The 22,724-nt window shown below is 38.1% G+C and overlaps 1 protein-coding gene across 1 annotated transcript in view; it reads left to right on the top strand.

Annotated features, from left to right (window-relative positions):
- Positions 1-22,724, top strand: part of LOC114355280 (polypeptide N-acetylgalactosaminyltransferase 2) — a 112,395-nt gene that overhangs the window by 61,447 nt on the left and 28,224 nt on the right. Inside the window, exon 2 of the mRNA XM_028308044.1 lies at positions 19,641-19,882. Coding sequence (XP_028163845.1) covers positions 19,641-19,882 — 242 coding nt within the window. The remainder of the gene's footprint in view (positions 1-19,640; positions 19,883-22,724) is intronic.

Genomic DNA, 22,724 nt, shown 5'->3' with positions numbered 1-22,724 from the left:
GTGAACTAGCGCGTTGATAGATCACTGTCAGTCAGTCACCATTAATAAAGCTCTAGCTCCACTAGAAGATATGCAATGAAACAGTCCTAAGAATAGATCTAATTGATGGCATTAGTGATATAGGACGTACCATAATATGGCTAGCGGCGTACACATGGTCTCGCCATCATTGGGATGCGCGTGCGTCGATTTGTAATCACTTCATTATAACTTGTTGATCGTTCGTTTATTCTCGGTTGTAAACAAGTCGTATAAGCAAATAACAGATTATCGTTTGCTTGCAACACCTTCATTCTTAGTTACATTACTTAAGTAACAACTCATTAATGTAGAGTCAACGCAGGAATAAAATTCTAGGTATGTGTACTTTATCACTATGATTTTTTTTGGACTTTGACAAAACGAAAATAACAAACAACAAAAAAACTAATAACATATAACATATAAAAGTAACAGAAGATTACTTATTCATAACCAAATATGTGATTCATCCAGGACTGAATGTGTCACTGAAACAACCAAAATAATAACATGCAACAAAACCTGTAATAAAAAGAAATAAGCGTCCATTACAACGTTGCAAATCAACAACTTGTCAAACAGATTCATCACGGTATCGTCACATCACAGTTTAAAAACCGTAAACTTGGCGCAAATCGTCCGATTAGTTTCCGAGCTGTTTGACTTTATCGGTTACGGACGGACTGACGTTTTTTCTCACCGTCTAGCTAGACGACACGGCTTTATATAGTATAGATTAGTGTTCAATATTGTTAGACACAATGCGAAATCAATTACATATTTAGAGCAGCTGGGCAACTATAGTTGATGTCAATTAGAATGCTAAACTTGGGCAACAACAACAAGAACAATTATGAACTAAACTCGTCTATTGACAATGGGCTATGCATTTTAATTAAAGATACATCGCCGCGCGCTGGATCACGAAATTACCAATTCACGATTCAAATATTTCAAATGTATGGTAGTCACGCTGCGCACACGTCGCGTTACAGTCAGGCATGTTTGACAGATGTTTTCGACAATCATCATCGTACAGTTAGTCGACAATACAATTTTTTTATTGCAAATTCGCACTTATTTCCACCCTATAAAATACCACAATCGTTTCATCCACGAAGACGCGCCCCACCAATTTTTGATTGGGGTGCGCGGAGTTTGATCCGAGCAATCCGAGCGTCATTAATGTAGTGCGCGTGTGCACTCATGGATAATTCAGCGTGTACCGATAACACTCAAACTTTAGTGGAAGAATGGTGGGGCGCGTCTTCGTGGATGAAACGATCAAGCTCATGCATTAAACAATAGTTGTAAAGTACCTTAGTAGGTGTCACGGGATTCCTTTAATAGGTGCTTTGTTACTTGACTAAGGATCAATCAAAGATGATTTACAGCTGTTTCCTGAAATCCATCAAAAGTAGATCAAAGTTTGCACAGTAGCGATGTCGATACAATCGAGCGAAGCGTCAGGCTGACGCGCGTTGATTGATGACGTTAAATAGCCCGCGACGCGCGAGTTTGTCGAGCAAGAAATGCTCGTGGCACAGTATGAGCTAAGCTTTAGTGCGATTTTATTTCCCTCAGGAAATTGTACATACGCACTGGCTGATGAGGACGGTATGATGTGGGACTCTCCTAGCCAGAAGGTCAGGTCCTATCCACTAAAACCCGACGGGTTCCACCGGAGTCCAATGGAACGGAGCCGCGAGTTATTGTCCTAGCCTCTCCAGCTTCGAGGGAACCCCTAATCCCCTCCTCCAGTTGTTTTTTATAGAAGTTTTCTTACTGGGTTAAGCTAACTAATTTAGCTTGACTCACGCTGTACGTAAGTGAGTAAGCTCTAGCAACATCGAAAACCAACTGCCAATTAATTGATCGACGTTATTTTTTATTGTTGTACATACCTCCTTTTAAGTATCATCTTTACGTGGGAAAGGAGAGTCCTTTGATAGAGCTTCTGCTAAGAGGGCCGAAAGTTGCTCACTTACAAAAAGTTGAGTTAAGTTTCCTGAATTTTTAACTCTACTTAATGCGACAGTTGATTTAATTCGTTTTCATCACTTACTCGGCTGCAAAATAAGTTAAACAACTAATCTGACTAGCTGTAAAAAATAACGTAGCTTTGCTCATGGTGTGGTCTTCTCCTAAATGTGTTTATGGGTTTTGTGAACGTGTCTGTCAACGAATCAAGCCGACGTAACGACAGGTGTCCAATGGGAGCTGTTCTGTTTTATTGACTGTATCCCGTTTTATTGTGTAGATACTGTGTAACAAGTCGTTAATAATAAATTGACATCGAATATTTGTTATTTTTACAATATCAGTAAATTAATAAAATATTTGATATTTATTTAATTTGTACACCGCAAAGGTACGACAATATGTTGATACCATTTATAAATGTTGACTTAACACCTTATGCACGCATGTTTGGAACAAATAAATTTATCTTTATCTTTGTCAAACTTCCAAAAAATCGTCCGTTCGTTTCAACCAAATGACGTCCATTGCTGGACAAAGACCTCCCCAAGGATTTCCAAAAACCTTCAATCAACTCATTCATAGTTACTATTACTTCTAATCTACTAATATTCGAGCTAAAAAAAAACAACTAAAGAATGTTTAAAAGAGCATAATCTTCTAATACTTACAAAAGAAAACTTCGTTCAAAGCCAATACTTATTTAGCAATCTCTCCACAGCTCATTAACGTTATTATAATTAGTAACATTCTTAAAACTTTACACGCATTTGTAATATTTTATAAAGAATTACAAGCAACCTTGCCCAGCTCCGGGTGAAGGTTAAACCAGTTTTGGTACATAATTGTAAACTTTGAAGGGCTGTGATGTAACCTGCAATTACTTTAGGCAGTTAACATACTTGAAATGATTAACCGTAAGATTTGGATGATATGTGACCATGAAAAAGCCGTTGTTGTGAATGGCGCTTACTTTCCTTCAGCTGTGAATTCAGCTGTGTAGATTTGTAACTTCAAGCCTTTAATACAAATAAGCCATATCAGACGCATGCAGTCTACTAAAAGTCCCTGGATAAAGTAACATTCTTGACAGATTCAACTTTGCAATCACTTCACAGTGAGAACTCACTTGCATGGAATACTGCTGCCACCTCTGGGACGGCTCTGCCAAGAAATATTTGGCTGCTTTGGATTCGGTGGAAAGGCGTGCCAGGAGACTAATAGACAGCCCGACCCTTGTTGAAGCGTCGCTCCAGGAACTTGACCACCGCCGTAAAGTTGCTTCTCTAACGGTTTTCCTACAAGCTACACTTTGGAGAATGTGCGAAGGAATTATACAACCTAATTCCACCAGCCCCCTTCCATCACCGGGGAACCAGACGCAGGCTAGCGTACCATCCCTACATTGTCGACATTCCACCAGCTCGCACTAAGCGTTTCGACGACTCCTTTATAATGCAAACAGCTAGGGACTGGAATTCGCTGCCTGCTACTGTATTTCCTGAACACTATAATCCGGGCGTTTTCAAGGCGAGAGTGAATAGGCACTTACAGGGCAGATATGTACCATCCTAGACTGCATCTCACTTAACACCAGGTGCGATTGCGGTCAAATACCTGCCTTGTCTAGCATAAAAAAAAAAAACAAAAAAATAAAAAATTGTGTATGTTGTTGTATTTTGTGCCAAATCCAAAAAAGTGAAGTGTTATGGAGCGAGCGAAGCAATAGAGTTATGAAAACTGCGACAAATGTTACTTACTTTGTCAACGGGACAGGGTTATGACCTCAGTTGTAACAATTTACGCAAAAAGAAAAAGAAGTATACAGAAATTGTCAACCTGTGAATAGACGTATGACCACAGGTATGACTGATGAAGTGATCAATGCCTATAGACAAAATATGTACTTAACATTATGGAGAAACAGACGAACTTAATCAAGTAAAAAAAAAACTCATAAAACTCATTTATTTTTGAAAGAAAGAAAGAAAAAATGTTTATTCAGTATCATCGACAATACACTTGCAATACTTAATATTATTTAATGAGAAGGTAATTACAATGATACTGAAAAGGTATCCACTCAGCATGGTGTCGTAGCATCTCAGTAGATAATGCCACGACGCTGGTCTTCCGTGGACACCCAAACAGGGAGAGCACTACTGAGCACAACAATTTCTTATGAATCATGATACATAATAATATAAATACCTCATAAATACGTTACATATTGTACACCTTATATATAACTCTTTACATAATTATAAGAAAGTTAGAACACAGTTACCATTGCAAATAGGCTTTTAAAAAGTACTTTTACAAGTCCCAGTATTAACCCTACCACTGTTTCGAGACAATAAATGGGCCAGTGCTGAGAAGAAGCAGCTCAAGAAACTCAGTCACATTGTCAGTTTCTATTGATATTTGCTAAAATAACAAAAGATGTTGTAAAATGTGTCACCAGTTTTGGGCTTGCGTTTACCCTAAGCCTTTGGTTACTCGAATCACATCTGCCTCTCAAGAACTCTAATCACCAGGAAATTACTTCATGTAGATGGAGCCAATCTTGGTAACATGGTAGATGTAATACGTACAGTTCTGTATTTATGGTGGGACTAGTGGTTAGCATAGTCATGACTCGTGACCCCGGGGTTTGATACCTTAAAGGCGGTTTTACATTGACGCCCGTATTCGCAAACATTACCATGAGGTCTCACAGTGCGCGTGGACGCACAGGGTGACACACGAACCAATCACAGAGCTGTGCGCTGTGCGTTCGATTTGCTGCTTCACTTAAGCAAGCATCGTTTGTATACAGGATACAGGATATTTTAAGAAAATGTAGAGTCTATAATTTGATTTTCTAGTTCTAGGGATCAAATAACGAAACAATATTCACATGGCAACCATCTACAGTGATTGTTAAGTGTTCCCAGAACCCACAACGAATTTACCGAATAATTATTGAGATTATTATCCGGTTACCATTTCTGCCAAAGCATTAATGAGGGTTCCTGGAAAGCACAATTTTCCTGGAATAAATCTATATCCGGAAAGAAATAATATTTCCTTTTATTGACACAAATAATACTGAGACAGAAATATTTTCTACTACCGTGTCAAATAGGCAACTTATTTTATGCTGGCTGTTACCATATCTTGCAAGCAGAGATCATATCAAGGCACTGTTTTTCCATTGGTATTGTACATTTTTATGGAGTGCATAAAGGAGAATATCGTTATTTTTTCAAAAATCACCCTGAATCCTCCTTCACGTACCGGAAAACGCAGCGTGGGACGTCCACCCACAAGGTGGACCGACGACCTGATAAAGGTAGCCGGAAGGCGCTGGATGCCGGCCGCTACCAACCGTGCGATGTGGAAGTCATTGGGGGAGGCCTATGTTCAGCAGTGGACGTCCTGTGGCTGAAATGATGACCCGGAATCCTCAACAGAGGAATTGACTATTTTAATATTGTTTATCGCGAGAGTCGAGAGACAAAATTTAGCCCCCCACTGGGAATCGAACCCAAGACCTCTGGGTCTGAAACAGGTGGTCTTATCACTAAACCGCAGAGACGGTAAATTAGCATAAATAAAGGTAAATCTAAATATATAAAAGGAGAAACTGACTGACTTAGTGACATATCAACGCACAGCCTAAACGTCTTAACGTAGGCACTTGAAATTTGGAAGGGACGTAGCTTAAGTACCGATGAGGTGCACTAAGAAAGGAATTCCCGAAATTCCCACGGGAACGGGAATTAGCGGGAAAATCCTTTTGTATAAAAAATCTAAACCGCTTAAGTTAGACACTTGAAATTTGGCATGCAGGTACCTTAGTAAACTTAAAGCTTAGTTACAACAGGATATTGCAAAATTCCCACGGGAACGGGAGTTAGCGGGAAAAAACATTTGTATGAAAAAATCGAAACCGCGTAAGATAGATGAAGGGGGTAAAACGGGATCCACGCGGACGAAGTCGCGAGCGGCCGCTAGTATAGTATGAAACCACTATGTAGCCACGTCTTTAGCCAGTCACGGGCGGCGGGCCGCGCGCGCACTTGCACTTTCGTTCGCGCACACTACACGGTAACAATTGCCGCTATTACTTCGCGCACTGTTATGTCTACTGTTGGTTGACGGCAGTTAGCGTGTGGGTTTACTTTCATTCATATGTTTCTTTTGTATGTTATGTTACTATGTGACATTTTTGAATACGGTTTTATTTTAAGGCTGAGTTGCACCAAGAACGATAGCCGGTGATTTCTGTTTTATATAGTTGAAGTAAGGTGGTGTAACCCAGCCTAAGAGTTCGTTGACTGTGAGGCCTTGTAAATAAACACGTCATATTTTGTCCTGTTAAACTAGAAATGAAAAATAAGGGTAATGATTACGAGTTTTATGAAGGAACGATGAAGGATTACAGCTTTTATTTTACTTAGATATTTGTGCACTTATGCTGTAAGCTGTACGTTAAAATCTGTAAACAATAGGTATCATCATCATCATTTCAGCCATTAGGGCTTCCACTACTGAACATAGCCCTCCTTCAATGATTTCCATAATAATCCGTTGGTAGCCTGCGTCCAAAAAAATTGTATTAAAAAGTGAACATAACAAAACTTACAGTCTGCTTGAATGCTATTACGTACCTATCTTATAAATTTTATTCACGATTTACCTTAGCAGTTTGAGTACATGGTATGGGAGGAGCTCCGCTTTATCTTCTATCTTTAATACAGGTCCAATCTAGGAACCAAAGTTCTTAGCAAGCCAAGTGCAACCTTACCTGTTGATAGCTCAAATGCAACAGCAAGATCTTTTCAGACTAGATTAATAATACCAAAACACCTACTAAGCTAACTTATAGAATAGATTGTGTATAATATTCCGAAATTATGAGGATGATCAAAATCTTTTCTCAATTGTTATATCAGTAAGGAAATAAGTAAGTCCCCCCACGACCTCATAAAGGTAGCAGGAAGGCGCTGGATGCAGGCCGCTACCAATCGGGTGATGCAGAAATCATTGGGGGAGGCCTATGTTCAGCAGTGGACGTCCTGTGGCTGAAATGATGATGATAGCAAATAAGCCCAGAGAGATTAAAAACTAATTTTGTAATGAACGGATTTCCGCACCAATAAAGTACCTATTCAGTTACAAATAATAAATATCAAGTGACATCGATCAAAGATATGTTACAATCTCTGGCTTTTGCTGTCCATGAGCTAGTAACTGCTGAACTGTAGCACGGTAATATTATCTTGAAAGCTATTATTGTCATACTGAGAACTGTCTCAAAGGATAGTTGGAACGAATCATCCCACGCTAGATAACGTCTTCTCCAGAAATGTCCTTTAACGGCACTATCTTGATAACTATAATACCCATTTGTACTTAACTACTGCCTTCGCTTGAATTTGTCATTGAAGGTCTTTTGAAGCGCGTCTCAATATTGCTAACTTAGCAATGCTATAAAGACCGATGTGCATATTCAAAAACTATCGCCCGTATTCACAAACATTACTATGAAGTCTCACAGTGCGCGTGGACGCACAGGGTGACACACGAACCAATCACAGAGCTCTATTCAAATGCGTTCGATTTGCTGCTTCACTTAAGCAAGCACCATTTGTAAATACGAGCGATATGTATTCCTATACAAAAATTCGTCAACATTGCTTCAGAGTTAAGACGACCAAACTTTAACAAACTATAGAGTAACTTTACTAGAGTACTTCACTCATTAATTTATTATTACAGGAATCTGTAGCATTCTCTATTCTCTTTGGCTTGTACCAGCTTTCACTGATCCCAACCATGGCGTTCAAAATTCATTGGACATGCATAGAAAGCCCGATAATACTTGCTGTAGTAATAATACCTAGTAATTAGTCTACGACCACGGTAATACGGTATTTCCTGCGAAGTAGACAATTATCTCAAATGTCAAATTGATTAACTGGAGGATAGGGCAATCTTCTACACTTGACGATTGTTTTTTTAGGTCAGTAGCTGTGTTATAAGGTTACATCTTATGCCCTCTTATTTTTCTTGTCAAAGGGATATGGGTTGTAACAACTAAGAGCATTATCCTTCGTGATAAAATTAGTTCGGCTGTTTTCACAAACATTGCTATGAGGTCTCACAGTGCGCATGGACGCACAGGGTGACACACACATGAACCAATCACAGAGCTCTATTCAACTCTGTGCGTTCGATTTGTTGCTTCACTTAAGCAAGTATCGTTTGTGAATACGGGCGTACCTAATCGTCACGGAAAGGTGCTACGCGCCTCTTGCCCATGTGGACTTTACTAAGTTGAAATAATATTGAGGTGGAGGTAGGAGAATTCAAACAGCGTCTGGGCTCTATACCTGATTATAGAGGTACAAACAATTAACAGTTTGGCAAGAACTTTCCCCGACAAATATCTAAATTACTCTACAATATTCCAGTTTATCATCAAAATTACCCGCAGGACTAAATTGTGGTGGACATACTGGACATACTCATAACACAAGCATATTTAGCTTACCACGAGGGTATAACCGGACTGCTAAAAAATATATTTTTAGTAGACGTCATTCTTTTCCAGTATTAAGTAAGCGAATTAAGATTAAGATAAATCAGAGGTGGAATTGTGTAAAGCAATCGTAATCATTTGACAGTTCATAACGTACGATTATTCTGTCAAACGCTTTGTTTAAATGACTTTATCGTACGTTATGAACTGTCAAATAATTACGATTGCTTTACACAATTCCACCTCAGTTCCGGCTATCTCTACTATAATCGCAAGGACATACTCGTAAACATGCAAAAATGGTCCTTAAAGTAAACAAAATCTTCGCAACCTAGATACCTTTCGGATTAGTCATCGTTACCAAATCTTATGTCGGTAGGTAATGATGTAACGACCGCAACTTTTATAGCACTTTAACTGTGGCACCTTATCTACTATATAAAAATAAGTCGGGTTTTCCTCCCTGACGCTATAACTCCAGAACGCACGAACCGATTTCCACGGTTTTGCATTCGTTGGAAAGGTCTCGGGCTCCGTGAGGTTTATAGCAAAGAAAATTCGGGAAAAGGGGGTAAAACGGGATCCACGCGTACGAAGTCGCGGGCGGCCGCTAGTTAATAAAGGCGTTTTTGCAAATAAATGTAGAGTCCAATATCGACAGCATATTAGACTCTACATTTATTTGCAAAAAGTGTCCAAAAGATAACAACACAACCTTATTCCAATTGTAACAAAGACTTGTTTCGATCTTTTTAGCTCTGGGTGTCATGAACTATTAGACGCTGACTGTACAAACAAGTTCGATCTAAGATGATGTATTGACATGTTTGCCTCTCGTTAAAGTGACGTCAGCTGAAATACGATATCTTGTAGGATCACGGCGGTCACGAATTCACGACAAACGTTCTTGTGGTCACTGGCGTAAGCAAGACAAGGCGGATAAACTGTCCAGAATTTGATAGAAAAGGAATATTCATACTAAAAACACACAAAGCCATATATTTACAAAAATATTCATATACAAAGGCCAAATCCATTACTTTCATGGTCCTACTTAAGGTGGTATTACCAATGTATTCTGTGGTATCAATTACTCGTATACGTAATTTCATTAAACATGTAAGGCTGCGGAGTTCCTATTGCCCTTAGGGTCAAGACATGTCCTGAAAAGTGCTGAGGACATAAAATAAAAGCTCTTTTGAAAATAAAATTGCATAAAACAAGTAAATGACTTTAATGACTTCAGATTGTCATTCACGTCTATAGGTACTCTAGTTAGTGACTGAGTTTCTTGCGCTGCTTCTTCTCAGCACTGGCACATTTATTGTCCTGAAGCAGTGGTAGAGCTAATACTGGGACGTGTAAGGCCTCAGCCTCGAACTTAGCGGGCAGCGGGGCGGCGGCGGCGGCGGCGCGGGAGCGGCAGGATCGGTTCTCGAAAACAGCGGCGCGGCAGCGGGGCGGCAGCGGGCAACGAGCGGGCAACGAGCGGGCAGCGCACTCCTTCTTTTGACAACAATAAATCGAGCGTTAGGAATAAATTTGAATCGAAATAAAATTGTCGCCGTTGTTCAGACATTTCGTTTGCGAATAAAAACAAATATCTCGACAACACAACCCCGAACACAACACTTCGCCGCTAAAGCGCCGCGCGAGCTGCCCGCTTGTTTCGAGAACNCGGCCGCTAGTAGATATAGTATGAAACCACTATGTAGCCACGTCTTTAGCCAGTCACGGGCGGCGGGCCGCGCGCGCACTTGCACTTTCGTTCGCGCACACTACACAGTAACAATTGCCGCTATTACTTCGCGCACTGTTATGTCTACTGTTGGTTGACGGCAGTTAGCGTGTGGGTTTACTTTCATTCATATGTTTCTTTTGTATGTTATGTTACTATGTGACATTTTTGAATATGGTTTTATTTTAAATGAGTTACGCCCGTATTCACAAACGATCCTTGCTTATGTGATGCAGCAAATCGAACGCACAGCGTTGAATAGAGCTCTGTGATTGGTTCTTTATCATGTGATTTGTTTTTATTTTTTTATTTTATGTTTTTATTTAGATATTTATGCACATATGCTGTAAGTAAGCTATAGTTAAAATCCGTATAGGCATATAAAATCAGCCATAGGACTTCCACTGCTGAATATAGGTCTCCCCCAATGATTTCCATGATAATCGGTTGGTAGCCTGCTTCCATAAAAGTTGAATTAAAAAGTGGGTATAATAAAACTTCAGTCTTGAATGCTGTTACTTACCTATCCTATAAATATTATTCACGATTTACCTTGCTACTCTTCCTCCTAGCAGTTTGAGTACATGGTATGGGAGGAGCTCCGCTTTATCTTCTATCTTTAATACAGGTCCAATCTAGGAACCAAAGTTCTTAGCAAGCCACGTGCAACCTTACCTGTTCCTAGCTCAAATGCAACAGTCTCTTCAAGTTATTATTACTAATACTTACTAAAATACACTTAGCTAACTTACAATAGATTGTGTATACCTAACATTGATATCTTTTTAGGGTTCCGTAGCCAAAATGGCAAAAACGGAACCCTTATAGTTTCGTCATGTCCGTCTGTCCGTCTGTCCGTCTGTCCGTCTGTCCGTCTGTACGTCTGTCCGTCTGTCCGTCTGTCACAGCCGATTTACTCGGAAACTATAAGTACTACAGTGATGAAATTTGATGGGAATATGTGTTGTATGAACCGCTACAAAATTATGACACTAAATAGTAAAAAAAAGAATTGGGGGTGGGGCCCCCCATACATGTAACTGAGGGATGAAAATTTTTTTTACGTACTAATAAATCCCCCAATAATATAAATTCCTTTGTTTTTGGTGCAAATTTTAGTGTTTCGTAGCAGGTTTTTAAAATTTCTAAAGCTTATTGTATATCATCTAACAATGGATACTTTAGATAATACGTTTTCCTACATTCTGAATTATAATAACTATATCGAAGATGATGTGGTTCGCGCATTTCATGAAAAGTTACTTCGGTGCACATCATTTAGACCGCGTGAGCTAGAATTATTTCAACACCCTGAACTGATTGAACCTGTACCTAAAAATGAGACGCACCTTCAAGTAATTTATGACGGTGACGTGGGATTAGTGGGGCACTGGAGTTGTATTTATTACATTAATGGAATACTGCGTGTGTACGATAGTCTTGTTGGTGTTCTAGGAAAATCGCAAAAAATATATGTAAAAGCCTTGTTTCCGTATCTATCGGAGTCATGTATTCAGTTTCCAAGTGTTCAGCGACAACCGAATACTATTGATTGTGGTTTGTTTGCCATTGCTTTTGCCACCTCTTTAGCTCGGAATATTTATAAATACATATATAAAATTAATATTCATACATAAAAGTACAAGGCAAAATATCGGGAGAGTTTAGGCTCCATTCACCAGGTGTATAAATTGACATAATAAGTTTATTATATTTGCTGCTACGGAACCCTTTGTGCGCGAGCCCGACTCGCACTTGGCCGGTTTTTTTTTCTTTGGATCATTTCACACAGCGTTATCCAGCCCCAAAGTAAGCAATTAATATTCTTGTGTTATGAATATATACTTTTTAAATACATACATATTAAACTTAGTAACACCCATTGATGGCAATGTAAGGGATATTATTGAGTATTGTGTATTCCATTTCGAATTATGACGAGGATCACACACACACACACACACACACACACAATATTTCTTATTATCTTTTCTCAATTTTATATCGGTAAGGAAATAAGTAAGTCCAACCACGACCTCATAAAGGTAGTAGGAAGGCGCTGGATGCAGGCCGCTAACAACCGGGCGATGCAGAAATCATTGGGGGAGGCCGATGTTCAGCAGTGGACGTCTTGTGGCTGAAATGATGATGATAGCAAATAAGCCCAGAGAGATTAAAAACTAATTTTGTAATGAACGGATTTCCGCACCAATAAAGTACCTATTCAGTTACAAATATCAAGTGACATCGATCAAAGATATGTTACAATCTCTGGCTTTTGCTGTCCATGAGCTAGTAACTGCTGAACTGTAGCACGGTAATATTATCTTGAAAGCTATTATTGTCATACTGAGAACTGTCTCAAAGGATAGTTGGAACGAATCATCCCACGCTAGATAACGTCTTCTCCAGAAATGTCCTTTAACGTCACTATCTTGATAACTAAAATACCCATTTGTACTTAACTACTGCCTTCGCTTGAATTTGTCATTGAAGGTCTTTTGAAGCGCGTCTCAAGATTGTTAACTTAGCAATGCTATGGCCTAAAGACCGATGTGCATATTCAAAAACTGTCGCCCGTATTCACAAACATTACTATGAAGTCTCACAGTGCGCATGGACGCACAGGGTGACACACGAACCAATCACAGAGCTCTATTCAAATGCGTTCGATTTGCTGCTTCACTTAAGCAAGCACCATTTGTAAATACGAGCGATATGTATTCCTATAGAAAAATTCGTCAACATTGCTTCAGAGTTAAGACGACCAAACTTTAACTAACTATAGAGTAACTTTACTACAGCAAAGTAGTACTCATTAATTTATTATTACAGGAATCTGTAGCATTCTCTATTCTCTTTGGCTTGTACCAGCTTTCACTAATCCCAACCATCGCGTTCAAAATTCATTGGACATGCATAGAAAGCCCGATAATACTTGCTGTAGTAATAATACCTTATAATAATTAGTCTACAACCACGGTAATACGGTATTTCCTGCGAAGTAGACAATTATCTCAAATGTCAAATTGATTAACGGGAGGATAGGGCAATCATCTACACTTGACGATTGTTTTTTTAGGTCAGTAGCTGTGTTATAAGGTTACATCTTATGCCCTCTTATTTCTTGTCATAGGGATATGGGTTGTAACAACTAAGAGCATTATCATTATTATAGCAAAATAGCAATGTTTTCACAAACATTGCTATGAGGTCTCACAGTGCGCATGGACGCACAGGGTGACACACACATGAACCAATCACAGAGCTCTATTCAACTCTGTGCGTTCGATTTGTTGCTTCACTTAAGCAAGCATTGTTTGTGAATACGGGCGTACCTAATCGTCACGGAAAGGTGCTACGCGCCTCTTGCCCATGTGGATTTTACTATGTTGAAATATTATTGAGGTGTCTCTTCGCTGGAATTCAAACAGCGTCTGGGCTCTATGCCTGATTAGAGAGGTAAAAACAATTAACAGTTTGGCAGGAACTTTCCCCGACAAATATCTAAATTACTCTACAATATTCCAGTTTATCATCAAAATAACACGCTGGACTAAATTTTGGTGGACTGCACTCGTAAAATAAGCATATTTAGCTTACCACGAGAGTATAACCGCACTGCTAAAAAATATATTTTTAGTAGACGTCATTCTTTTCCAGTATTAAGTAAGCGAATTGAGATTAAGATAAATCAGAGGTGGAATTGTGTAAAGCAATCGTAATCATTTGACAGTTCATACCGTACGATTATTCTGTCAAACGCTTTGTTTAACTGACTTTATCGTACGTTATGAACTGTCAAATAATTACGATTGCTTTACACAATTCCACCTCAGTTCCGACTATCTCTACTATGATCGCAAGGACATACTCGTAAACATGCAAAAATGGTCCTCAAAGTAAACAAAATCTTCGCAACCTAGATACTTTTCGGATTAGTCATCGTTACCAAATCGGTTTATGTAGGTAATGATGCAACGACCGTAACGTTTATAGCACTTTAACTGTGGCACCTTATCTACTATATAAAAATAAGTCGGGTTTTCCTCCCTGACGCTATAACTCCAGAACGCACGAACCGATTTCCACGGTTTTGCATTCGTTGGAAAGGTCTCGGGCTCCGTGAGGTTTATAGCAAAGAAAATTCGGGAAAAGGGGGTAAAACGGGATCCACGCGTACGAAGTTACGGGCGGCCGCTAGTTAATAAAGGCGTTTTTGCAAATAAATGTAGAGTCCAATATCGACAGCATATTAGACTCTACATTTATTTGCAAAAAGTGTCCAAAAGATAACAACACAACCTTATTCCAATTGTAACAAAGACTTGTTTCGATCTTTTTAGCTCTGGGTGTCATGAACTATTAGACGCTGACTGTACAAACAAGTTCGATCTAAGATGATGTATTGACATGTTTGTGCCTCGTTAAAGTGACGTCAGCTGAAATACGATATCTTGGTAGGACCACGGCGGTCACGAATTCACGACAAACGTTCTTGTGGTCACTGGCGTAATAGCAAGACAAGGCGGATAAGCTGTCCAGAATTTGATAGAAAAGAAATATTCATACTAAAAACACACAAATTAAACCATATATTTACAACTATATTCATATACAAAGGCCAAATCCATTACTTTCATGGTCCTACTTAAGGCTCCTAAACTGCAAATAGACCTTACTGTGGTGACTATGGTGGCATTACCAATGTATTCTGTGGTTTTACTCGTATACGTAATTACATTAAACATGTAAGGCTGCGGAGTTCCAATTGCCCTTAAGGTCAAGACATGTCCTGAAAAGTGCTGAGGACATAAATAAAAGCGCATTTGAAAAGCCTAAAATTGCATAAAACAAGTAAATGACTTTAATGACTTCAGATTATCATTCACGCACGTTTATAGGTACTCTAGTTAGTGACACCATGCATTGACACTTTGATCTCATTAGCTATAATTGACTTAAATGCATAATTGAACCCAGGATTATATTAAACTTGCAAATAACATTACTAAGGACTTTCTGTAACGACTAACCTATCATAAAGATTGTATTACTAAGGCCCGATTCGACCAAACTTTTATCCGAGAAAAACTCCTGGTATAACTGACACATTGACAGTTTCAGTGTTGGAAATATGTCAAAACTGACGATGTATTCTGAGATTAATATTTACTCTTGTTTGGTCGAATTCACCCTAAGCCACATAATAGCTAAAAACTACATTAAACGAAACATAACTGAGTTTCTTGCGCTGCTTCTTCTCAGCACTGGCCCATTTATTGTCCTGAAGCAGTGGTAGGGTTAATACTGGGACGTGTGAAAGTGCTTTTTAAAAGCCTATTTGAATAAATTAATGAGTTTTATGAGTTTTTTCATGTGAATTTTCATCGATTGCGAAAATACTTGAGAAGTTGATTGGTGTTAAGTTAAAAGGTACTTACGCGCGGGAAATTGTACTACTAATTTTCTTTGATTGTTATGGTATGTACAAGCCCAAGACAAATTGCTTCAAGGGCGATTATGGTAATGGGCCCTATCGGATAACTAAGGTGGGTTCCACACTACGACTTTATGTAGCGATTAGACGCGTGACTGCATCGCGATATTATATTTTATGATGATTTTAAGTGTGTACTACATAAAACGTACAAATAGGATAAAATCAATGAAAAAAAATTTTTTTTATTTAGTCCAAAATCCTTAGACTACTTACAATAGTCATTTACATATTATTTTATGTAGTTTAATTTGAACCAAATTGGCAACCACTCAGCAGCATCCAATGATGCATTTGTGACGTGTTTATCACTATAAAACGATAACTAATGGCGTTTTATCACTGGCAGCATCCGTCTCTATAGCAACTTTATCGCGTACAGAAGCGCTACATTGAGTAGCAGTGTGTAAAAGGCCTTAACAGCGTGGCAAATACTCATCCTCCATATCCTAGTGTCTACTTATTCTTTTAAGGATGACCTTCACCTAAATAAAATTAAGGTCAATTGACCGATCACAGCGTAATGTTTATTTTAATTCTCAGTTGTGCAATTATTTTCCTAAATACAGCGTTCCTTTTTAAAAATAAATCTTCAGTTTTTATGTCGCTGTGAACCCCGTGAAAACAATATTACTTAAATCAAAAGTTTCACTCTTCAAGAGTCTCTATTTGGAAACTTCAATTAATATCCCAAGTTCCCAACCTTATTGCACTAGCTTAAAGTCCAAAGAAATAACGTAATTCGTAGAGTAATCGTAATGAAGGTAGGCAAACATAATGGGTAATAATGCTAATCACGATCATAGCAAATTATCAACCTCAGTATGATTGATGGTGGATTGCGATAATTACACCGTGAGAATAAATAACTTTTCTGTGAACTCTTTTATCATTAGCTCGGAAAGGTTATCTATCAAATGCGTAATTTACCTGCTTTAGTTAGTAGAGTCACTAATATACTATTAGAGGCCGGTAGATCTATTCTCATAAATAAAACACTGGATACTCATCTTTCACATTATATTGCCTTATTTTAGATACAATTCATCACTTAGCACAAAAGCGCGCGGAGACTCCGCGGCGTCCCTCTATTCTGACGTTTGATTCTCGTGTGACATTGACGTATTGTCAATGTCACTATGACAGCATCTCATTGGCCACAACGATACCGTTATTCTAACGTTTTAGATTTTTCATAATTAACAATACAAATCATTATTCATTATTAGGGAGCCTACTAGACGCCGCGACTTCGTTTGCGTAAAAATGGTTTGAATCATTTTTCCCGTTTTTCAACACTTTTCATTGATGCTCCGCTCCAATGTGATGTCATACTTATAGCCTTCCTCGATACCTAAATGGACTGTCTAGCACAAAAGCATTTTCAAATATTAGTTCCGGACATTAATGCGTTCAAGAAACAAACTCTTTAATTATAGATAGTGTTTTTATGGGCATGAATGAATTTTCCAGAGCCAATAAAACTGTTATTGTATAAAATAACTTTCATCAGACACAAATTCTCCGAAGTTTATGTCTATTATTACAAAACGATGACAACATCCCAGCCTAAAACTAGTTTATGGATTTGCATATTTTATACATTCCAATAAAAAATCATATGTCAAGGTTAAGAAAAAACTTTATAGAAGCGATCGGATTTCGCAACTGGAAAAGTTAGTTTTTGTGTTGAAATGCATATTTATTTAAGAACTCATTCTTCTTTGCTAAATATTCTGGATCTCTATATTCATTTGTTTAATTTTTGTAAATTGATTATCTGTAAATTCATAAATTGTAAATAAAAATTTGTTGTATAGTGAAGTAGCCATGTAGAAACCTAGGTAGAATTACCACCACGGACTGCTTAGTCACTAGAGGTGCATCGTCCATCCTTCTGAAAATATACGAGTACCTATCGTATATTCTCAGGAGGACGGACGATACAAGAATCTGTAGAAAAATACTCTTTTGTAGTTGTTCTCAATTTGGTTAGAAACAGTAGGGATAGTAAGAAGGTATTACTAGATTCTAGTAACTACAAAATATAACGTGATAACATGATTGCTCTATAACGGTCCCTAAAGGATTCGGGCAAAGATTATAATCTCACTTTAGAAGAAAAAAAATGTCCACAAAGGCGTTCTTAAACTTCTTTCATCCTTATGCCCCAATCTTATTGACCTATGCTGCTCTATACAAACAGACTTAACCAATTATTGACTATTAATAGTTATATAACTCTGTCACACCGTGATGCAAAGCGCAAGAATGAGAAATCCGAAGTGTCCTTGACACTGGTCGGGAGGTCGTGGCCTCGTCGTTTGCCAGTTTATTCGCGGTTTGTCATAGATATGTGATATTGAATAAGCTTACGTCAGTTAAACAGCGGGGGAGAAGTGGAAGGGATAGATTAGATGAATGGACCACTTGATCTTTAAATATCTAGAAATGTTTGGCATATTATTTGGCTTATTGCGCAAAAATATGTATTTAGAAAATCTCTATCCTTAATCTTTACTGATGGCATAGTGGTTCACGTAACAAACAAACTAGCTCTAGTTGAAGATTCTATTCCGGCTAAGGTAAATGTTATAGTCCTGGACTTCTAGGTATCATATTATGTATTTATTTAAGTATTTTATCCGTTACTTAGTCGCTATCTTAGTTCGCTATACTAAACCCTCTGATTAGCTTAATGCTTGTGTATCGTTCGTTAGTATGACAGTTAAAACATTTTATAAGTGTTAGTAAAGAACGACAAAATAATGTGTGATTTATTGCGACGACTTCGAGCACCTGATAAAAAAGATAAAAGACTTGTCGGTAGATACGTTTTTGTGATAAAGAACGTTAATGATTTAAGTCACAAGGCTTATTAGAACATCCGCCAAGAACTTGTTTTGGCTCATCACTTTTTGCAATCAATTCGTGCCAGCTATTAACCTCTAAGGCGATTTAAAGTGTTGGGCTTGGAGTTGTAGTAAATGAGAAAAGTTATTTACGGTCGTAGATCAGTCATAGTCATACGAGTAGTACATAAGCATAGTGACAAAAACAACTTACTCGGAGAGTCATAAAATATGCACACGAACCTAATACACCTACTAGATACCACTGACAACAAGCCCGTTTCTAACTTTATTATAGTCTGAGTGCTCCGACTTAGAAATAAATAATAATGTTATCTCATAAAAACTCCACAGTTCAAAACTACTTATCACAAAGTGTGCCATGTTTTAAGGAGTGTTACGAACGACCTCCATTACCGCGCGACACTGGCCACTTAGAAAAACTTAATTATTTTTTAACCCCGAATATCGACATTCATTTGTTTTTCCTTTCTTACTCGTCTCTTGATTTCATAAAATTCAAAACCACTTATCATGTCATGTGCCATATTGTGGAGTGTTGCGGCCTCTTTGGCCGCGCGATACTGGCCACTAAGAAAAACTACACTCTTGTCAGCGCCGAATATCGACACTCTTTTGTTTTTTCTTCTTGCTCGACCCTTGATTTTCCACGTATAAATTTTCACGACTGTTGTACTCGTAAATAAAAAAACTTAAGACGTTTTTCCCCATATTGTAGTATTAATTAACTAAGATACATGGACACAACATTACTAGGCCCAACTAGCTAGTACATGGAGTATATTCATTCACTTTCTTCTTACTTTCTCATTTTATATTATTTGTATCTCTCCCGTGGATGATCACGGTGCGCGTGGAGGTCGTTCCTTTTGGAAGGCGTTCATGGGGATACAGATCCAACACGAAGAGGCCCCTCCGAGATACGATAATGTGTCACTGTATACACCCAGCGGATAATTATTATTTTTTCAACTAATTTATCCTTTCTCATTGTTACAGGAAGAAAACATAGCTCTCCGTCTGATCAAACAGCATCCAGACGTCGAGGAAGCCGACAGCAGTCCAGCGTCCCCTGAAGATGCGTATGGCACCGGCAGCACCGGGAGGACCTACTTCGACGAGGGGGGGTACGTGGCGGGGGGGCTACGGGACTCGGACCCCTACGTCAGGAATCGGTTCAACCAGGCGGCGTCTGACAACTTGCCTAGCAACAGGCCGGTGCCGGACACACGGAATGCCATGTAAGTAATAAACCCCCGGCTTCTGAATAGACATGTTGACACCACCAATCAATGAGGGCTATCGTTTTAGCGTTCACCAGTTTGCGCCACTGTAGAGTAAGGTCCTATCACTTGCTAGTAGCGAAGACAGTGGCACCATCTGGTGAGTGCTAAAGTGGTAGGAGGACTATCGCATTTGCACTCATCAAGATGGCGCCATTGTAGAGTAAGGTCCTGTCAATCGCCAGGGGTGCCAACTGTTAAGTATAAAAACGATAGCCCTCATTGACGTACTTTTTAAAACTGTCAAAACGAAACTCTCCCATTGATTTTGTATGGCACTAAAAGCAAGTGACGTCACTATTATATCAACTCAATTAAACTAGTTTTTTCAATTACAATGCGAACAAAAATCGTAATTTACAGGTAATGTAATTTTTTTAGTTTTTACGACCAGAATGAAGGGTCTGTTTAAAAAAGTAACGGTTTTGAATTATTGGGGTATGGTGTCAAACTATCTATTCTCAATTTAGAAACTCTTGGCTTTTGAATTCCGATTCAAGGATCACGTTGTGCTACTTCTAATGAAAGGGAGAAATGCTTCATTAATATTTCTTAGAATCCCCCATTAAACAGATTTGGGTGTGTGGTATAGCGCTAGTTTCAGAACCATGGAAAAAAACCTGGTATCGGAAGATATTATCTTTGACACAACGATATTTTTTTAAGCAATTTGTATTGCACAAATTACTAATAGTCCCATTAGCCCCTCGTGTTAAGCTAAATAAGCTTGTGTTACGAGTGGGCTCACCACAATAGTCGAGTGACGGTGGGATTCGAACCTGCGTTCCTCGGATCTCGAGTAGGCCACCGTTCGGCTATCGTGGCTATGAAATTCACTCAGTTGAAGCAAAAACTAGTAACACAACTATAATAACTCAAGTCAAGTCTCATAATAATAAATGTGTTTTAAGTAAATATGTAAAAAGTTACTGCAGTTGAGGGCTGGAATCATAATTTATTAGACTTACAATTTACTTATGCAATAGACTGAGGCTTGGAGTAACTTCCTTAGTAAAAGCCTTAGGCACAATAAACGTTTGCAATTAAATGGTTTCCATTTACGTAACTATTTCCCTTATTAATAAATCATTACTATTGCTGCAGCACGATCTTTTTCCTATCATATTTTATTTATTATTCATGGTAAACAAACAGCATTTATGTAACAATTTAAGTAGTATTATGTAGAAATAATTCTTTACTAAGTTTTCGCGATAACAAGTTGTATAATCCGAAATTATTCTCGTAGTATCTACCTACCTACTCGAACATGTATTCCGGATAAATATCGAAAATATTAAATCTGACGTAAGGTACCTGAGACGAAGTTTTAGGGTCACTTCAGTATCTAATAGAAAATTCGACTTTTCCTACCTTTGAAATAATAAAGTATTTTTTCTCACATTAAAAAAATCTGCTTACAGTTCTTTTTAGATGATATTTCAGTAACATAGAACTACTTTGTGTTTTGAGATTATATGTTTTTGTTTGTATTTACGATTAANTCAGCTAGTTTTACATAAAAGGCACTAAACAAGAATGTAGAGTCAATTACCTCTTCACATCTTCCATTACTAAGCGGTATTGTTGACAGTGATTAAATAACTATAATCAAATACATTGTTTACAATCCCTTATCTAATCAAAACGGACAAAGCACAATCATTTTCTCATTCTTAAATTCCAGAAGCAGTTTATTATTTTGTAGTCATTATTTCCTGCATTTTTGTTGCAAAATGAAACTTGTTCCAAGTGCATAAGGTGCCTCATTGTGTATCTCAATGTGGGCCCGTAGGAAGCGCTTGTCATACGTGACCTTTACCTACTGAGTCAGAGGTTAACATGCCGGCAGGTTGCTCATATGACTACCGTACGTTTTGTGAAGTAGAAGTAAGCAGTAATGCCATATATCCTGTTATTCTTCATTCAAAGACATTTTTTTATCATACGAGACTTAGGCTGAGTTGCGCCACCTAACTTTGTAACGTTATCCGGCGTATTTTGTATGGACTTTGTCAGATTTTTGACGTTTATCAAAGTTAAAGTAAGATGGTGCAACTCAGCCTAAGTAATGTCACACATTCTGTTATTTTTCATTCAAATAATTTTTTTCGTATAGTAAGTACGTGACTAGCTTTTGCCCGCGGTTTCAACCCACGTAAATTTTGTTCTGTCACGGCAAGTCTTTAAAGCGTATTGTTTTCGTAATTAGCGACCCGATATACCACACAAATACCTGTTGTAATAATATTATGTTTATTTTCAGACTTTTTCACCCCTCTCCCTCTTTTAGGGAATGAATTCTAAAAAACCTGGAGCATGTGCTTAATATTATTCATTTATCTATACTTGAATATGAATCTCATACTTAAGAATAGATAACTTAAAAATATTATCAAACAATAGCAGGCTTAACCTGAGCATGGATGAGTTTAGTTTTCGCTTACTAATAATTTCTTGTATTAAGATTAGTACTTTCTGTAAACGTTTTGCTGTCCACAAATATGACTCTACATTAACATAAGATATACCTAGACAATAAATAAATACATATGAGCCTACTCTATCAAACTTCATTGCGTTATTTACAAGCCCCAAGGCAGGTCACTCATAATATGCGCATACGCATACAAGTACGTCTCTTTATCACATGAAACTACAAGCGAAGGTTAAGATGATTTGACAGAGCATCAAATGATGATGACTTCCGATTGGCTTGGTCACGATATTTATTGAAATAATAAATCCATCAGTGTGTTCATTTAAATTGATTTAATCGGATTTATCTCGTGATGGATTT

This window comes from Ostrinia furnacalis, unplaced genomic scaffold, assembly GCF_004193835.3.
Source record: "Ostrinia furnacalis isolate ACB-3 unplaced genomic scaffold, ASM419383v2 OfSCF2378, whole genome shotgun sequence".
Taxonomy (NCBI): domain Eukaryota; kingdom Metazoa; phylum Arthropoda; class Insecta; order Lepidoptera; family Crambidae; genus Ostrinia; species Ostrinia furnacalis.
This window is presented reverse-complemented; position numbering and strand designations above follow the sequence as displayed.